This window comes from Struthio camelus, chromosome 10 (genome assembly GCF_040807025.1).
Source record: "Struthio camelus isolate bStrCam1 chromosome 10, bStrCam1.hap1, whole genome shotgun sequence".
Classification (NCBI taxonomy): domain Eukaryota; kingdom Metazoa; phylum Chordata; class Aves; order Struthioniformes; family Struthionidae; genus Struthio; species Struthio camelus.
Window position 1 is genome coordinate 3,441,202 of NC_090951.1, and position 14,402 is coordinate 3,455,603.

At 63.0% G+C, this 14,402-nt stretch overlaps 1 protein-coding gene across 2 annotated transcripts in view; it reads left to right on the forward strand.

Annotated features, from left to right (window-relative positions):
- The first annotated feature begins 2,312 nt into the window (after positions 1-2,312).
- GSE1 (Gse1 coiled-coil protein) overlaps positions 2,313-14,402 on the forward strand; it is a 124,114-nt gene continuing 112,024 nt past the window's right edge. The window contains exon 1 of one of the 2 annotated variants that reach the window (XM_068955378.1): positions 2,313-4,262. In XM_068955378.1, coding sequence (XP_068811479.1) covers positions 2,313-4,262 — 1,950 coding nt within the window. The remainder of the gene's footprint in view (positions 4,263-14,402) is intronic. The other variant, XM_068955379.1, reaches the window with a different exon arrangement.

Below are 14,402 nucleotides of genomic sequence, written 5' to 3' on the forward strand. Positions count from 1 at the left end.
CGGAGGGCAGGGTGATCCCTCGCCTCTCCTTGTTCCCCGAGCCGAGCCGGGGCTTGTGACGGCGGCGGGGAAATCCCAGCCTGTACAGATAGGGCCGGTTCCTTTCTTGCCCTCGCCCTGCTGCCTAATTCTGCTCTTCTGGGAGGGAAAAAAAAAAATCTCGGATTACCACTGTGGTGCATCAAATAGGACTGGAAGGAAACAAGCTGCGTTCCTGGCCGCGACGCGTCCAGGGAAAGGGGCAGCGCCGAGAGGCTCTGAAGCGCTGCCATATGCACCTTTAGAGAACATGTGAGTCATGTCCACTCCAACACGCTCCCAACGCCCTCCGTGCATAGAGCAGCTACAACATCAGGCCTATAAATAAATAAAATACAACGAGGCCCTGCTGTCTTCTGGAAAACCCTGCAAAAGTCCCAGCTCGCCCAAGGTATCGTGTTCTCCGCTTTGTGCGTCTCCCCCCCCTCCCTACCCCCCCCTTTTCTGTCCTGCTGGAGCCATCTGCGTGGAAACTGGATCTCCAGCCCCGGAGAGTCCTTCTGCCCCCTGCTCGCGCTCCAGCTGATGTCACGCAATCTGCTTGATCTCATGGCCAGTTGCTGGGCAGCGCGTTACGCTGTCACCGGCAGCCGAGGACGGAGGTGACATCAAGGGCTGGCTGAGCCCCGCAGGGCCGAGCTGGTGGAGGTCTCGGTCCGGCCGCAGCGCAGTGACACGGTTGACGCGGCCTCACGCGGCGTCTCTGCGCTCGGCCCGGTGTGCCGATGCACGGCTCACGTGTTCGGAGCTCGGTCCCGTAACGCTCACCCCAGCTGAGGGGCCTCTCGCAGCCCCTCTCTCCCTGTGTCCTATCACAATTATTGACTTTGCCTCCTACTTGGCCCTTACATACTTTGGGTTTGATCCTGGAAGGTCCTCAGCACCCTTCAGTGAGACAGGCACATGCTCAGTGCTTTACAAGAACAGGACCGGGCGGGGGTTGGAGCGAACCATGAACTCAAAAATACCATCAGGAGCAGGCTTCCTCCTAAAACGACTGCTTGAAAATATCCTTATGGCTGATAATACCTATTTTTTATTGGGAGACCTCTGCTGAGCCTGTGGGTATGCTGACTGGATGCTTGGGTGGTTAATAAGCCAGGTTTAATTGTGGCTGGACCTCAGCACAGTTTGCACTTCCGCGGTGCCGATTGTCCAAGGACAGCAAAGTGCTTTACAAGCATTAAATCTTATCATAGGCTGCAAGGCAGGTAAGGCTATACAGGGATTATTGCATGCATCGCTGAAATGCGGCCAGCCCTGGCTGGGAACAGATCAGCTATTTACCAGTGAGTGGCAAACCGATGCAGCATTTTAGGACCAAGCGGGAAATAGAATCTGGTATTGAACTGGAACAGCAGCAGGACTTTTAAATGTGAAATAAATCACCGGGGCTGGTATTCGGTCAGGACACTGAGTTAATGTCTGGTGCGCAGCACTGTAAAGGACAGAGACATTATTGGTGTCTTCTGCAAAGCGCCACAGGATCCCTGCTGACCGCGCAGTCCCGGACGCTGCCAGCTGCAGTTGCCTTTTTGTGCTGGTTCAGGGGCAGGGGGTTTGCAAGGGGATGTGCGTGAGGGAGGTCACCCGCCGTGCGTGGGTAGCCCCGCTCGGGGGGCGGGGGGGCTTTGCCAATGCCCCTCGCGGGGTCGGTCTGTCCCCAAGTTCCCCTCGCGGGGTCGGGGGTAAATTCCCCTCGTGGGGTCGGTTGGCACAATCCCCCGCCGCCGTGGGGCCGGTTTGCACAATGCACTCCCCTTCCCACCCCCCTCGCTCCGTGGGGCCGGTCTGTCCCCCCCCCGCCCCCCCCCCACGCTGTGCGCTCCCCTCCCGCCGAGGCTGCCGGAGCCTGGCGGCCGCCTAACCGCAACTGCGGCTCCGTCCCGGCCGGCCGCCTCCCCCCGGGCAGGCGAGCCCGGCGCGGGGGGGGGCCGGGGCCGGGGAGGAGCCGGGCCGGGGGCGCCGGGGCCGCCCGCCGGCGGGGCCAGCGCGGGGCGGCGGCGGCTGCTCGCCTGCTTGCCTGCTCGCTCCGCGCCCGCCGCCGGACCCAAACTTTCTCGCAGCGAACTTTTTCTCTCTCTCTCTATTTTTTTTTTTTCCTTTCTCTCTCTTTTTTTTTTTTCCCTTTTCCTCCGCGGAGGAGCGGGAGGCGGGCGGGGGCGGGCGCGGCGGGGCGGAGAGGCGGGGGGGGGGGGGAGAGAAGCAGCGTTGCAAACCCGCCCCCCGAGCCTGCGTGTCCGGCGGAGCCGCGGGATGAGCCGGGGGCGGCGATGAGCGCGGCGGGGCCGGGGGCGGCGGCGGCGGCGCCGCTCTCCCGCAAGCAGCGGCTGATGGCCGCGCTGGCGGCCGGCGAGGGCGGCGCGGCGGCGGCGGGCGGCCCCGGGGCACCGCAGCCCCCGGCGCCGCCGCTCTGCTGCTTCATCTGCGGCGGCGGCATCAGCCGCGGCAAGGAGCTCAAGCTGCAAGTGCGGCCCCCCCGCGACCACCGGCCCTTCTTCCCCTTCCTGCAGCACCAGGAGCCGGCGCCCGGCGCCCGCGCCGTCTCGGCGGAGGGTTGCGCCCTGGTCTGCGCCGTCTGCCGCTGCTTCCTCGGCGAGCAGTGGGACTCCTTCGAGCGGAGCCGCACGCCCGTGGAGAAGCGCATGTACTGGCTCAAGCGGCCCCACCAGTGCGAGGCGGCGGCGGCGGCGGGGGGGGGCGCCGGGCTGCGGCGGGGGGCGCCGGGCTGGGACCCCGCCGCCGCGCCGCGCCGCGCCGCCGGGGACGGCGAGGAGGAGGAGGAGGGCGAGGAGGAGGAGGAGGAGGAGGAAGAGCCGGCGGCGGGCTCCGAGCTCTCCGAGCTGTCCGACGCCGAGCCGCTGTCGGAGCCCGAGGGGGCGGGCGGCGCGGCGCGGCCCCCCCCGCCACCGCCGCCGCCGCCGCCACCGGGCAAGCGGGGGCTGCCGTGCTGCTCCTCCGAGGACAGCGAGATCAACATCACCAGCGAGGAGGAGGAGGAGGAAGGCGAGCGGCCCGCTTGGGCCGCGCCGGCGGCGGGCACCGTCTGCTACATCTGCGGCAGCCCCCTGTCGCCCGCCTCGCAGCACCGGGTCCACGTGCAGAAGCAGGAGAAGACGTCGCAGGCGCCCTTCTTCCCCTTCCTCTGGCTGCACAGCCCCCCGCCGGGCGCCCAGCCCCTGTCCCCCGCCGGCAGCACCCTGGTGTGCCCCTGCTGCTTCGCCTCCCTCATGCAGCAGTGGCAAAGCTTCGAGCTGGCCAACGTGCCCGTGCTCCAGCGGCTCTACGTGGTGCCCCTCAACGGCGGTGCCGCAGGCATGCCCCCCAAGGGCAGGCGAGGGCTCAAGGAGGACGGGGCAGGCCCAGCCCCGGCGCCCGAGGCCTGCTACCTCTGCGGGGAGGAGTGCGGCAAAGAGGCGAGGCTGGTGGCCGCCAAGATCACCAACGGGAATGCCAAGAGCACCATGCATTTCCCCTTCCTCAGCCTCCTGCCTTGCCCGCCCAGCGCCAAGGGGCTGAACAAGCACTGGGAGGTGAGCAGCTGCCGGAAGTGCTACGGCGTCTTGCAGGACCTGTGGGCCATGTACAGGGCCTGCCACAACGAGGAGCTCATCACCTCGGTGCAGAGCTTCCTGGGGAGGTACCACCAGGTCTTCTCCGCCGGTGACCCCAGCGGCCTGCCCGGGCACCCCGTCATCAAGCCTGGCCCTACATCGGTCTGCTACATCTGCGGGGCCGAGCTGGGAGCCGGCAAGGAGTTCCAGCTCAACGTCAACCCGCCGGGGCGCTTTGGCGAGAAGGAGCCCTTTTTCCCCTTCCTCACGGTCTACCCGCCCGCCCCTCGGGCCAGGCCGGCGGACTCCACGGGGCTCGTGGCCACCTGCGTGCTCTGCTACCACGACCTGCTCGGGCAGTGGCTGCAGCACGAGGGCAGGAATTCCCACCACCCCAGCAGCGCCTGGTCCCGGCAGTACAAAGTGGAGACGTTCGTCTGCTTCTTCTGCCGCCAGGAGAAGAAGCGATGCCTTGGATTAAAAGCGGTGCAAGTTGCCAGGCTCCCTGTGTTCCTCTACACGCTCCGCGTGGCCAACAGCTTGCTGGTGGATGACGGGAAGCAGCTGACCATCGGCGCGTGTGCCGAGTGCGGAGCCGTGGTCCTGGCTGGCAAGACCATGACGCCCCCAGAGCTTCTGGCAGCAGCGCCCCCGGCTCTTCTCCCCAAGGTAAGGCGTTTGGCCCGGGCCCCTTCCCTCTCCTCCCGTCGTTTCCCGGACATGATGATTTTGGCATCAAGTACAATTTAGAGCGGTGCTACAGATGGATGCTCATCTTTTGAGTCGGATCCCTGGGGGCGAATGTTAATAAATGGGGTGCTGTTAGCAAGGAACTTCTGGAGCCATCAAACCGAAAAGGAGTGGAGAGAAATCCTTCCAAGAGGCTCAAGAGAGCCAAGATCTGTCCTGTTGCAAAAACACGTATCTGTATTACTGGCGCCAGCTCTTTTAGAGCCCTGGATAAAGGAGGTGGGGTTGTTTGTGATTCGAGGTGGCCAGAATGGGAAATCCTGATCTTGTACCTCTCTCAATCGTGGATAATAATAGTTGCCAGAGCAGGGGGAAGTCTGACAGGCCCCTGTGCCCTGCCAGCAGCGCTGGCCGGCCTGCCCGCGGCAGACGGGATCCTCGGGAAATTCCTCCGGCCAAAGGAGCGCGGCGCCTCCGCCGTGGAGGAAAGTTCCCAAGTTATCTTTGGTTTTATAAGGCGCCCGAGCGAAACGGTTTCCTTTAGGAGAAACTCGAGTCCTTCCTGCAGCTGGGAAGCTGGTGTGCGGGCTCCCTGAGCCGCTCCGGGCTGCCGTTGTGCGGCTGCGGGAGGGGAGCCCGGGGCAGCTTCCCGCGGCGCCGCCGAGCCTGCCTGAGCCTCTGCTCATCCGAAGCCAGCGATGAGATGTGTCCTCTGGATGCAGGGCTGGGGACCCAGGGACACGGGCTCTCGATTGCTCCGTGCTCCTTATCTGTAGGAGAGAGTAGTTCCTCCTGCCTCCTTCAAGTTGATCCGTATGTTCGAAAAAGCAGAATTTAAAGCGGACAGGTTTAATTTCCTTCAGTTCTATGTGGATGGTCTTGTCCAGACTCAGTGGTCAGTTCAGTGTCACCCGGTCGCGTCTGATTTATGTTACGGGTTATTCTTTGCTGCGCATCCCGGTGCGGACAAGCCCTGAGCTGGGTTACATGGCATGCTTCGAGGCGGGTATGTGGAAAGTCGTACAAAAGAGCAAAGAAAATTTACTCACAGCAAGTTTGTCTTTCTCATGAAACGGGGAAATTACTGCTTTTGTCCCCAGATTTCCGACTGGCAGCGGCGCAGCTCTTGGAGAGCGGATGCTCTGTATCTGCAAAGCAGGCCCCGGACTGGGCTTCATAAAATAGCAGCCTCCAAAATCCCTAAGCTCGCTTTCAAAGTCTTTCGACTCTGCCCATAGCCAGAACCCCGTGGCTCTCTCAAGCGCTGGCGTTTTCTTTAGAAATGCGAAACAGCCCTTCTGAGGCAGGCGCTCCTTTTCGCCCCCCTCACCCCTCCTCTCTCCGGGCCGCTTGCAAATGCAGTTTTCTGACCGTCGTGCTGGCTGCGGGCTCGTGGCTCGCCTGCTGGCCCGCCGGGGCAGAGCCGCGCGAGGCGGGGGGTCGGCGCGCGGCGCCGGCGGGAGGTTGGGCTGGCACCGGAGACGGGAACCGTCCGGAAGCCGTTGCTTTCAAACGGTTTCCCCCGGGCGCTCCCTTGCCGCATCAGTCCCAGCCAGTCTGACCTGACATCAATGCAGGTCATTCATGAACGCGGGCGGGTGATTTATTCGCAGGCTGGGCTGCGTGGGGAGCCCGCTTCCAACGCGTGCAACTCGCTGTGCGCGCCGCAGCGGCCGCGGGGCCGCGAGCATCCCCGCGCTGCAGCGGGGCGCTGGCGGGCTCCCTCCTCGGGGCCGCTGGCGCTTGTTACCCGTCGCTCCCGCGGGGCATACGGAGAGACGGACGTGCGGAGCCGTCCTTCGGGAAATCCCGCGCGCGCGGGGACCCCGGGCATCGCGACCCCCGCAAGGAGGTCGGTACGAGTTTAAAGGCCTCCTCTTCCACCAGAGCGCCGAGGCGAAGGTTGCAGGGTCGCCCCGCGGCCGGCTGCGTCCCCTCTGGCTGCCCGGTCCCTGTCCCCAGCCCGTGTCACGCTTCCGCCCTTGGAAGTGTCACCAGGCCAAAGGGTAGTTTGCGGTGTTGGCCAGGGAACAGGTGTTGCTGGGGTGTGTTACTGACAGGCGAACTATTTCCGAGCGCGTCCATCATCGCGCGGGCGTCAGCGGCGGACGCTCGGGTGTGCTTCCTGCGGCGTCGCGAGCTGCCACCCCGGAGCTGTGCGTTTCGCAGACATCCCGTGATGCTCCCAGGTCCAGCTCGTTAATCCGGGACCGGCCCCGGCCCCCTGCGAAAGCCGGCAGCGGGGCCGGGGACACGAGCTCCCGCTGCCCCGGTGCTGCTCCCGGCCGCCCTGTCGGATCCGCCCCGGGAGCGGCGATGGAGAAGCGTCCCCTTGGGCTCTCGCCCGTGGTCCTGCCTCAACCTCGGCCGGCTCTGAAAAGCCTTTGTGTGGGGATGCGAGCGGTGGCGGAGGAGGAGGAGGGCATCGGGGGCCGAGGAGGGAGACTATTGAATTCCTCGCTCTTGTTCCCGAGTTTGCTAATGAGCAAATTAAGGGGCCGCTCCGATGGGCGCCACGCGGCAGGAGTCGTCGCGGAGCGGCTCGCCGGCGAGTCGCTCGGGGAGGGCACGGCCGGTCCAGGCACCGTTTCGTTTCGTGCTGCTCTCCTGCGTCCCGGTGGCGACTCTCTTGGTGGCCACAAGGTCTTCTTGCCCTTTGCCTCCCTTGTCCTTACCCGCTTCCCATCAGGCTGAGACCACCCCAATGTCAAGTTTATTTAAAACATGGCTTAATGAGCTGGTAGGGCATTTGGCTAATTTAACTAATGGGAGAAGCCTATTCTCCCGCTCAGCTATATTCTCGTTCAGTGGCACTTGCTGCTGGAAGTCACCGGGACGAGCCTCTAACCCTTGGTGCAAAGCCTTTCGCGCTTCTGCTCTGCCGCGGTGCCCATTAAAACCGGACTGGGCAGGAGGGGATGGGTTAAACCCATCACCCTGTTCTTCCTTTGCAGCTCTGCAGTTTTATTTTTGGAACGCAGGTATTTCTTTCACACGCTCGGGGCGGACAGCCCCCTGCACGCGGAGGGGGTGGTTTGCCGCGGCCGGGTCTGCAGCTGAGCCAAAGCCAGTTAGCTCAAAGTTTAGGGCTCAGACCCCGTGCCAGGGTGCTGGGCAAATGCACCAACTGCCATGGCACAGCCTTCCCTTCAGCTGGGCAGCAGCAGCAGCATGCTCCTCGGGAATTTACAAAACAGCTTTGAGCAGCTAACGAGGGGAAACAACTGCTGCAGCTCGTTAGCATGGATGATGCTCAGGTGTTTTTAGGTGCGGTGGCGGCTCAGCTGCAGGTTTGGGTGTCGAGGAGCAGAGAGGTCGTGCTGTGCTCTCTGCAGAGGTGGGATCGGCTGCCTGCGGTCCTGGCCGGCGCGGGAGGGCTTTTGAGGTAAGCTCCTTGCCGGGGTGGTTTCCGTGCTCCTCGCTGGCGTGCCGCGAGCAGGAGCAATGCTGGGCAGCGCTGTGGCCGCCTGGGAGAGGAGCTGCTGCAGAAATCTGGCTGTTGCGGGCTTGTGCGGGTGGGTTTGGGCTTTTCACCTCTTTTGCTAGCAGACAGGGAGGTTGGCCAGCTCCGCAGAGAGGCAGCCAGACACTTGGGGCCCTTGTCTGTGGGCTGCGTGCCTCGTCCCTCTCTGGGTGCTGCCAGGTTTTCTCGCAGAAAACGGAGGCAGGGCGAAGCAAGGCTGTGCGGCCCCGACAGCGGACCGCAGGCTGGGGAGAGCTATCGGGAGCGTGAACACGTGCTGCCGTGAACTCTCACCAGGGGAAAGCAGGGCGAGAGCAGGGTCTGCGGGTCGCGGGAAGGATGGAGAACGTTGCCCCTGGTTCGCGCCACGTCCTGACCTAGCAGCGCTGCCGCTCCCCGGGGCGTTGGGGCTAGAGGCAGCGAGCTCTGAGCTCAGCAGGTGTCGAGGGCAATTGCACTGTGGAAACCATAAAACGCGTCCATCAAAGCGTCTGTGAGAGAAGGACACTTAGCATTGCTGAACCGGAGGGACCTGCTTGGGAGGGGAGAGGTGATAGGGTTGTTAGGCCTCTGAAATGGAGAGAGGTAGTTATGGCCCCTGGAGCAGTGAGAGGTTAAAGACAGGTGGAGCATGGGGAAAAATTATAACGTGCCGTAAAACCGCAACTTTGCGTCCCTGGTTTCTGTTCTGGTAAGGGTTGCGTAGCTGGTGGCCCCGTGGCTGGGATCAAAGGAGGGGAGCAGGTGTAGGCTGTGTCCCTCCCGTAGCAAGCTGTAAACGCCTCGGACGCAGCAGGAGGGGGGCAATCGTGTGCATATGTGACTTGGGCTATGTTTGGATCCAGTTTTTAAAACCGATAGCATGCAGGCTGCGCAGAGCCGGTCCGGGCTCTGCCTTGAACCCGAGTAAGCCCCTGGCAGAGCTGCTGGGCACCTCACTGCTGGAGCAGCGTGTTGCTAGAGCAGGGTGTAACCCAGCAGTTGCTTTTGGGGCATCGTTTGCATCTGCTTTTGCTGGCAGAGCTGCAGACCGCAAACCTTTTTGCTAGCTAGCAGAGGCAGCCCGTTGCTGGCTGCGGGGCTTACGTCGTGCCAGGGTCACCGCGCTGCGTGCCGTGCCTCCGCCGCTGGTGCGCGCACCCGTGCTGTGCACCCAGGCAAAGGCACGTCCTCCTCCGGAGCAGCCGGCCACGCTCGGGAGCGCGCAGCCGCCCTCCGTCCGGGGAGCGGGGCTCCGGCCTCCGGACGTGCCGGGGGAGGGAGGGGAGTTGTGCATGGGAAAAGCGAGTTTGGCTCGCCGGCGCTGGCAGCGGGATCGATTGTTCTCCGTGTTGTCGCTGACCGAAGCAGGTCTCGTCCCTTTGCCGCGCGTGCCAGCCCGTCACGCAGCGGATGCTGCAGCCCTGCAGAAATCCCCGGGCAGCTCGGCAGCCGGGCGCAGCCTGCCCGCTCGCCCCAGCTAAGCGCTGGCATGTCGTGACTCCCTCTCCTCTGAATAAGCAAGCAAATTTTCCTCTTTTCAGGCTGAACGGTGTCTGGAAACGGTGCCGACGGGCTTCCCAAACAGTCACTTTGCTAAAGAGGGCTCTAAAATCATGGATCCGTGTCTTCCTTCCCTTATCTAAGTGACTGCAGTGCCAGCATGCTGCGTCGCCTCTGTACTTGCACTCGCGGGTCAAGGGGATGCTCGCGCTCGATTCGTCTGGAGCTTTCTGTGGTTGCTCAAATCCTTTCTCTCTGCCAAGATTTAAACAGGGAAAATCCTCCCCTGGCTTCCCTTGTTTTCCCATGTTTGATTGCCACCCTTTCACTGCAGTGACACACCCCTAAGAGGCATCTGCGTTTTTTTTTTTTTTTTTAAATGCAACTTTTTGCAAGCATGTTCGCATTTCTGGACTGCTCTGAAATCCTGCTGTATCTCAAGTCAGGCTGTTCTTGCTACCTTCAGATGCTGCTTGGTGACTCACTGAATTTGCAGCTGGTGACCTCTCTCCTCAGCAGCGCCCAGACCTCACTGCAGGCTTTGCTGTCTGATCTCCATCCCCGCATCCTTGCCCTCGACAGGTTTCTCGGTGTTGTGCAGTGGCGGCGCGGAGGCGTTTTGTCTCCTCTAGCTAATGACGCATGCAGGTGTCCTCTGGAGGAGAAGTCCATCTGTTCAAGGAGAAGGGTTCAGATCTGGGCTAAAACCTGGGCTTGTTGCTCCAAGCGTTTGGCCCAATTGAAGCTGAGGCTTTTCCCTTCTTGATCTGCAACCAATTAGTTTTCTGTGTCACGTTAGCACTTTGCGGAGAACACATGGTTCTCATTGCGCAGGGGTTATACCTGCTTTGGGCTTTGCAGCGGTGTAGATCCGGGAGCCGCTCTGGTGGACGCGGCGATGCTGAGCACCCGATACCAGAATCGGGCTCCTTTGTGCGTGGCTCTGCCCTAGGCTGGAAATAGGGGGGAAATACTTGCCCGAAGAAGACGAGGCACTAAGGGACATGCATGTGATTGCTTCTTGAGTGTCCTCTGTAATAGCAACAGCCTTGCAGCGCCGAGTCCGGACATCCCTGTGCCCCTCCGTGGGAAGTGGCCGGGGAGAAGTCGGGCTGCGTTTGCCGCTCAGCAGCGGTGTCGTTAGCCCAACTGGGGATTTGGCTCCTTGCTTTTGGGCCACAAACTCCAAATGACATTTGCTGTGTTTTCAAAACACTAAACCTAGCTTTCAGTAGCTTACAGCTTTAGTAGTAGCTTACAGCTATTGTTAGATAGTTTTTTTTTTCTTTTTTTCCCCCTTTCTTTTAAAAAAGGTTTCAGCCAAAACATCAAAGAGTTTTCCTGTTCTCGACTTAGGCATGTCCTGATGAATCTGAGCAGCAGCAGCAGAAATAAGTGGATGCTTGAAAGCAAACCCAGGAGGCTCGGGAAGTGGGGGGTCGAGCCTGAATCCCCACACACGGGGCTGGAGCAAGTTCCTGGTGAGGGTACAAATACTGAGGTATATCACAGCGTGATGAGTAAGGCAACTGGGTAGGAAGGTCCCAGTTCATGGCTGGCAGTGCGGGAGACTGGGGACCTCTGTTTGCATCTTTCCTTGTTTTTGAAGCAGAACATGAAGACCTTCTCACCGTGTTTTGAGTAAGGTGGCAGAGGCAGCGGTTGCGCTTTCTCCGCCAGGTGGTCTGCTGCTCTGCAGACGTGCAGCCCGGACGTTGTGTGTGGGCTGCAGCGGGGTGGCACGCGGGGAGGCGGCTCCGTCGGGCTCCTGCCGGTCCCAGAGGCGTAGAGGAGGAGCAGACGGGGTCTAACGCATCTCAGTCTTTAAGCTTCCAGCTTGAGTTGTCTTTGGTGATTATTTTTGTGCAAATAGAAACAGCTGAATGTGACTGACTCAATTGTTGCAATTGCTGATTCTAGCAGACACAAGAAGAAATTCAGGCCAAGGTATTTTAAGCCGACTTTACTAGGTTAAACTTGTCTTGTCTGCAGCAAATGTGTGTGTAAAGATGTTTTTAGTGAGGCTTGTGTTGCGTTTCAGTAAAGAAGCTTTTTTTCGGCGCTGGATGTGTGGCTGCTCTGGGAGATAAAGCCTGCCGCGGCTAAAAATGAATGCGTCTGGCATTTTCAGATGAGATCTCAATTCCAGCTCGGAGGTGGCAATATAATCATAACATGACTTCATGTCTCGGGGGCACAGCCTCCCGCTGGATCGTGTTCCCAGATGGCAAACAAAGAAACAACACTAGGAAAATGTGCCTCTGGCTTTTTCCTGCCGATGAGGTCACGGTGTGTTTGTCCGTGGGTATCCAGCGTGCTTGGTATGAACGACTGTAACCGGGCTGCAAAGCTCGACCTCTCCGAGCGGCACTGTGCAGGTTGTCTCCCAGTCGTCCCGGCAGCCCCGGTGCCGGGGTCTCGGCTCGGGGGTGTGCACGTCCTCGGGTGCCACGCCAAGAGCAAAGGGGCTTTTTTGCTCGGGCTCGCCTGACCTTGCTGTCCCAGCTGTCCGAAATGCCAGGGCTGCCGCGCTGCAGCCAGCCGCGGCGGCCTCGTGCTGAGTGCGCAGCGCTCCAGCTGGCTGCTGTCCCCCTGCTTCCCGCTCCCCCTGTCCCCGAAGCGGAGCACGGAGGTTTGCAACCCCAACGCTGCCTCCCGGCCCCCGGGGGCACCTGCCGAAAAGGTTGGCCCCAAACTGCCTGCTGGCTAGGCAAGTCTGCCTGCGTCCCGTCGCGCCCCCTCGGAGGTGGGTTTCACGCTCGACGGACCGTGCCGGTGGGAGCCCCTCGCGCACGGGCCGCGCTGGGGACGCGGTGACGTGTGCGGCGGGGTTTGCTGACGAGGCAGCAGGATTGCACCCGGGGAAAGCGAGCCACTCTTGAGGAGAGGGGACTTGGAGTTTTCCCCCTCGTGTCTTCCTCCCTAGAAACATCCCTTCTACCCCCGCTGCCTGCCGGGAGAGGGAAAGACTCGGCGCTCTTTCCCTGCGGTCGCTGGGGGACTTTCCCTGCAGCGACTGCGGGGAAAACGCTTTCGCAACCGTTGGAGCATCTTGCAGCAGCCTCCCTTTCTGCACCTCGTGCAAAGCAGTGAGGCCGAGGCGGGAGAAGGACGGACAGCACTGGCTGTTAGGAAGGGACAGATCTTTCATCCGGATACTTGGCTTTTTCCAGGCGGCCGGGAAGCCCCGTTGCAGCGGGCTGCTGGGAGCAGGAGGGCAGTCTGAGCCGCTCTCCGCCGAGGAGAAACCTCCCCGCAGCGGGCTGGCCTGGTTTTGCAACCGCATCGGTGACGGCAGGAGCGGGCTTTTGGCCACCGTCTCCCGCAGCGTGGAGCCGCGCGGCGCTGGGGCTCATCCCCATCTCGGGCCGTGGAGCTGGAGCAGGGCTGCAGCCCGTCCGCTGCCCGCCGGCCCGCGGCAGCAGTTTGGGAGCCTGGCGAGCAGATGCTCGGCTCCTCTCGGCCCTCGGACAGCCAGCCGCACTGCTTAAATCTGAGTCAAGGCAAAAAAGGAAACCAGACACCAGCGCTGTCATCATCCTCGGCGTCTGAGCCAGGGTTTCGCCACCGGACCCATCTGGGGCCGAGGAGACATCTCCTTCTCCCGAGCGGGTTTCGGGGAGCCGTGGGGTTTCCGCAGCATGCCGAGCGCGGACGCGGCCCCTTTGCAGGAGTTTGCACCTCGCCGGCTGCGGCCCTGCTCTCCTCCTCCTGGCTTGCAGCAGGGCTTTGTGGCTTTTTTAATAGGTGGTTGGGGTGCAGCGGGAACGGCTGGAGGTGCCCGCAGGCGGCGAGGAGGGCACGGCTCGGACTCCCCTGCCCCGCTCCTCCTTTCCGTAAGCACCTGGGCTTGCAGGGGCTGCATCCCTCGATGTCCCGAGCCTGTGCATCCCCTGCTCAGGGAGGCGAGGAGCGCTGGCCGCGAGACCGCCGCGTTGTGACTCACCCTGGATGAGTAAGGGCCGGAGGAAGGACGCCGCGCTCCTCCGGGAGGGAGCTCCGTTTCCTCCCTGCCGGCGCCGTCCCCATCTGCTGCAGCGGAGACGCGGTGTTCGCCGCGCCGCGGGTCTCCGCGCCGTCCCCAGAAGGAGAGGGATGGCTGCCAGGTGTCGGCAGCCAAGCGACTCCCCGCTGGGGCCGTGCTGCTGTGCAGCATCTGGCCAGATGTTGCCCTGCCTCCCAGCAGTGCCTGCATGTGCACGGCGCTCTGCACAGGGCCTGTGGCTGGAAACGTCCCTGCCTTGCGGGGGGGGGACACACACATCGTCCCGCTCGGGGACGAGCGGCCGGAGAGCTCGCAGGGGCAGGAGCGCGTGCGTGCGTGCACGGCGGGGGCTGTGCGGCTGGCGGGAGCCCTCCACGCCTGCCTGCCCGGGGGGGCGCCGCGGGAACAGGCCCCCATTGATGGGGCGATCGGGGGGGGCTCGGTGAGGTCAGTGCCACCTCGGGCGGCGCGCTCGCCTCGGCCTGGCCCAGGGACAGGGCCTCTTTGTGGAGCAGCTGGGGGGGGGGGGACGGGGGGCATGCTCGGCGCTCTGCCGTCGGTGGCAGGCTCCCAGCCGCGCCGGGTTTTCCTGTGCTGCGAACAGCTGGAGATGGGAGACTTTCCAGCGGCACAATCCTCCCGGGCCCCGGCCCAGGGCTCTGACAGCTCCGCCGTCCCCCCCCCCCCCCCCGCTGCCGCCGCCAAGACAGGCTGCAGCGGCGCCTCGAGCGTGGCGTCCCGGCGGCTCCTTGCAGGGGGAGGCAGGGACGTGCGGGCGCCTTGTTTCAGCAGGTGCTTGGCCGTGCACGGCTTTCTGCGCCGCGGCCGCCGCAGCGTTTTGCAAAGCCCGAATGCAAAACGCCGTCACTCCCACCCGGGCTCATCGGACCGCGGGGTCCCGGTCCTTCCCCCGGTGCGATGGGGCGATGCTCGAGGCCGGTGGGGCGCCCTTGGCTCCCGCTGCCGGGCGCGCAGCTGCTCTCCTGCGCAGGGCTGGCGGCTCGGCCCGTCCTCCTGCCTCCCTCCCTGCTGCGCCGCGCCGCCCCGCCATGCGCTAACCTTTCTGCAGCGTTGCTGGGTAAACGGCCTCGTGCCTCTGGCGTGGCCTCGACGTGGCTCCCCCCACCCCGATCTTGCGTAGCAGACAGGGAGGAAGAGGAAGGCTCTCGCGCAGGGAGCAGGTGCTTCA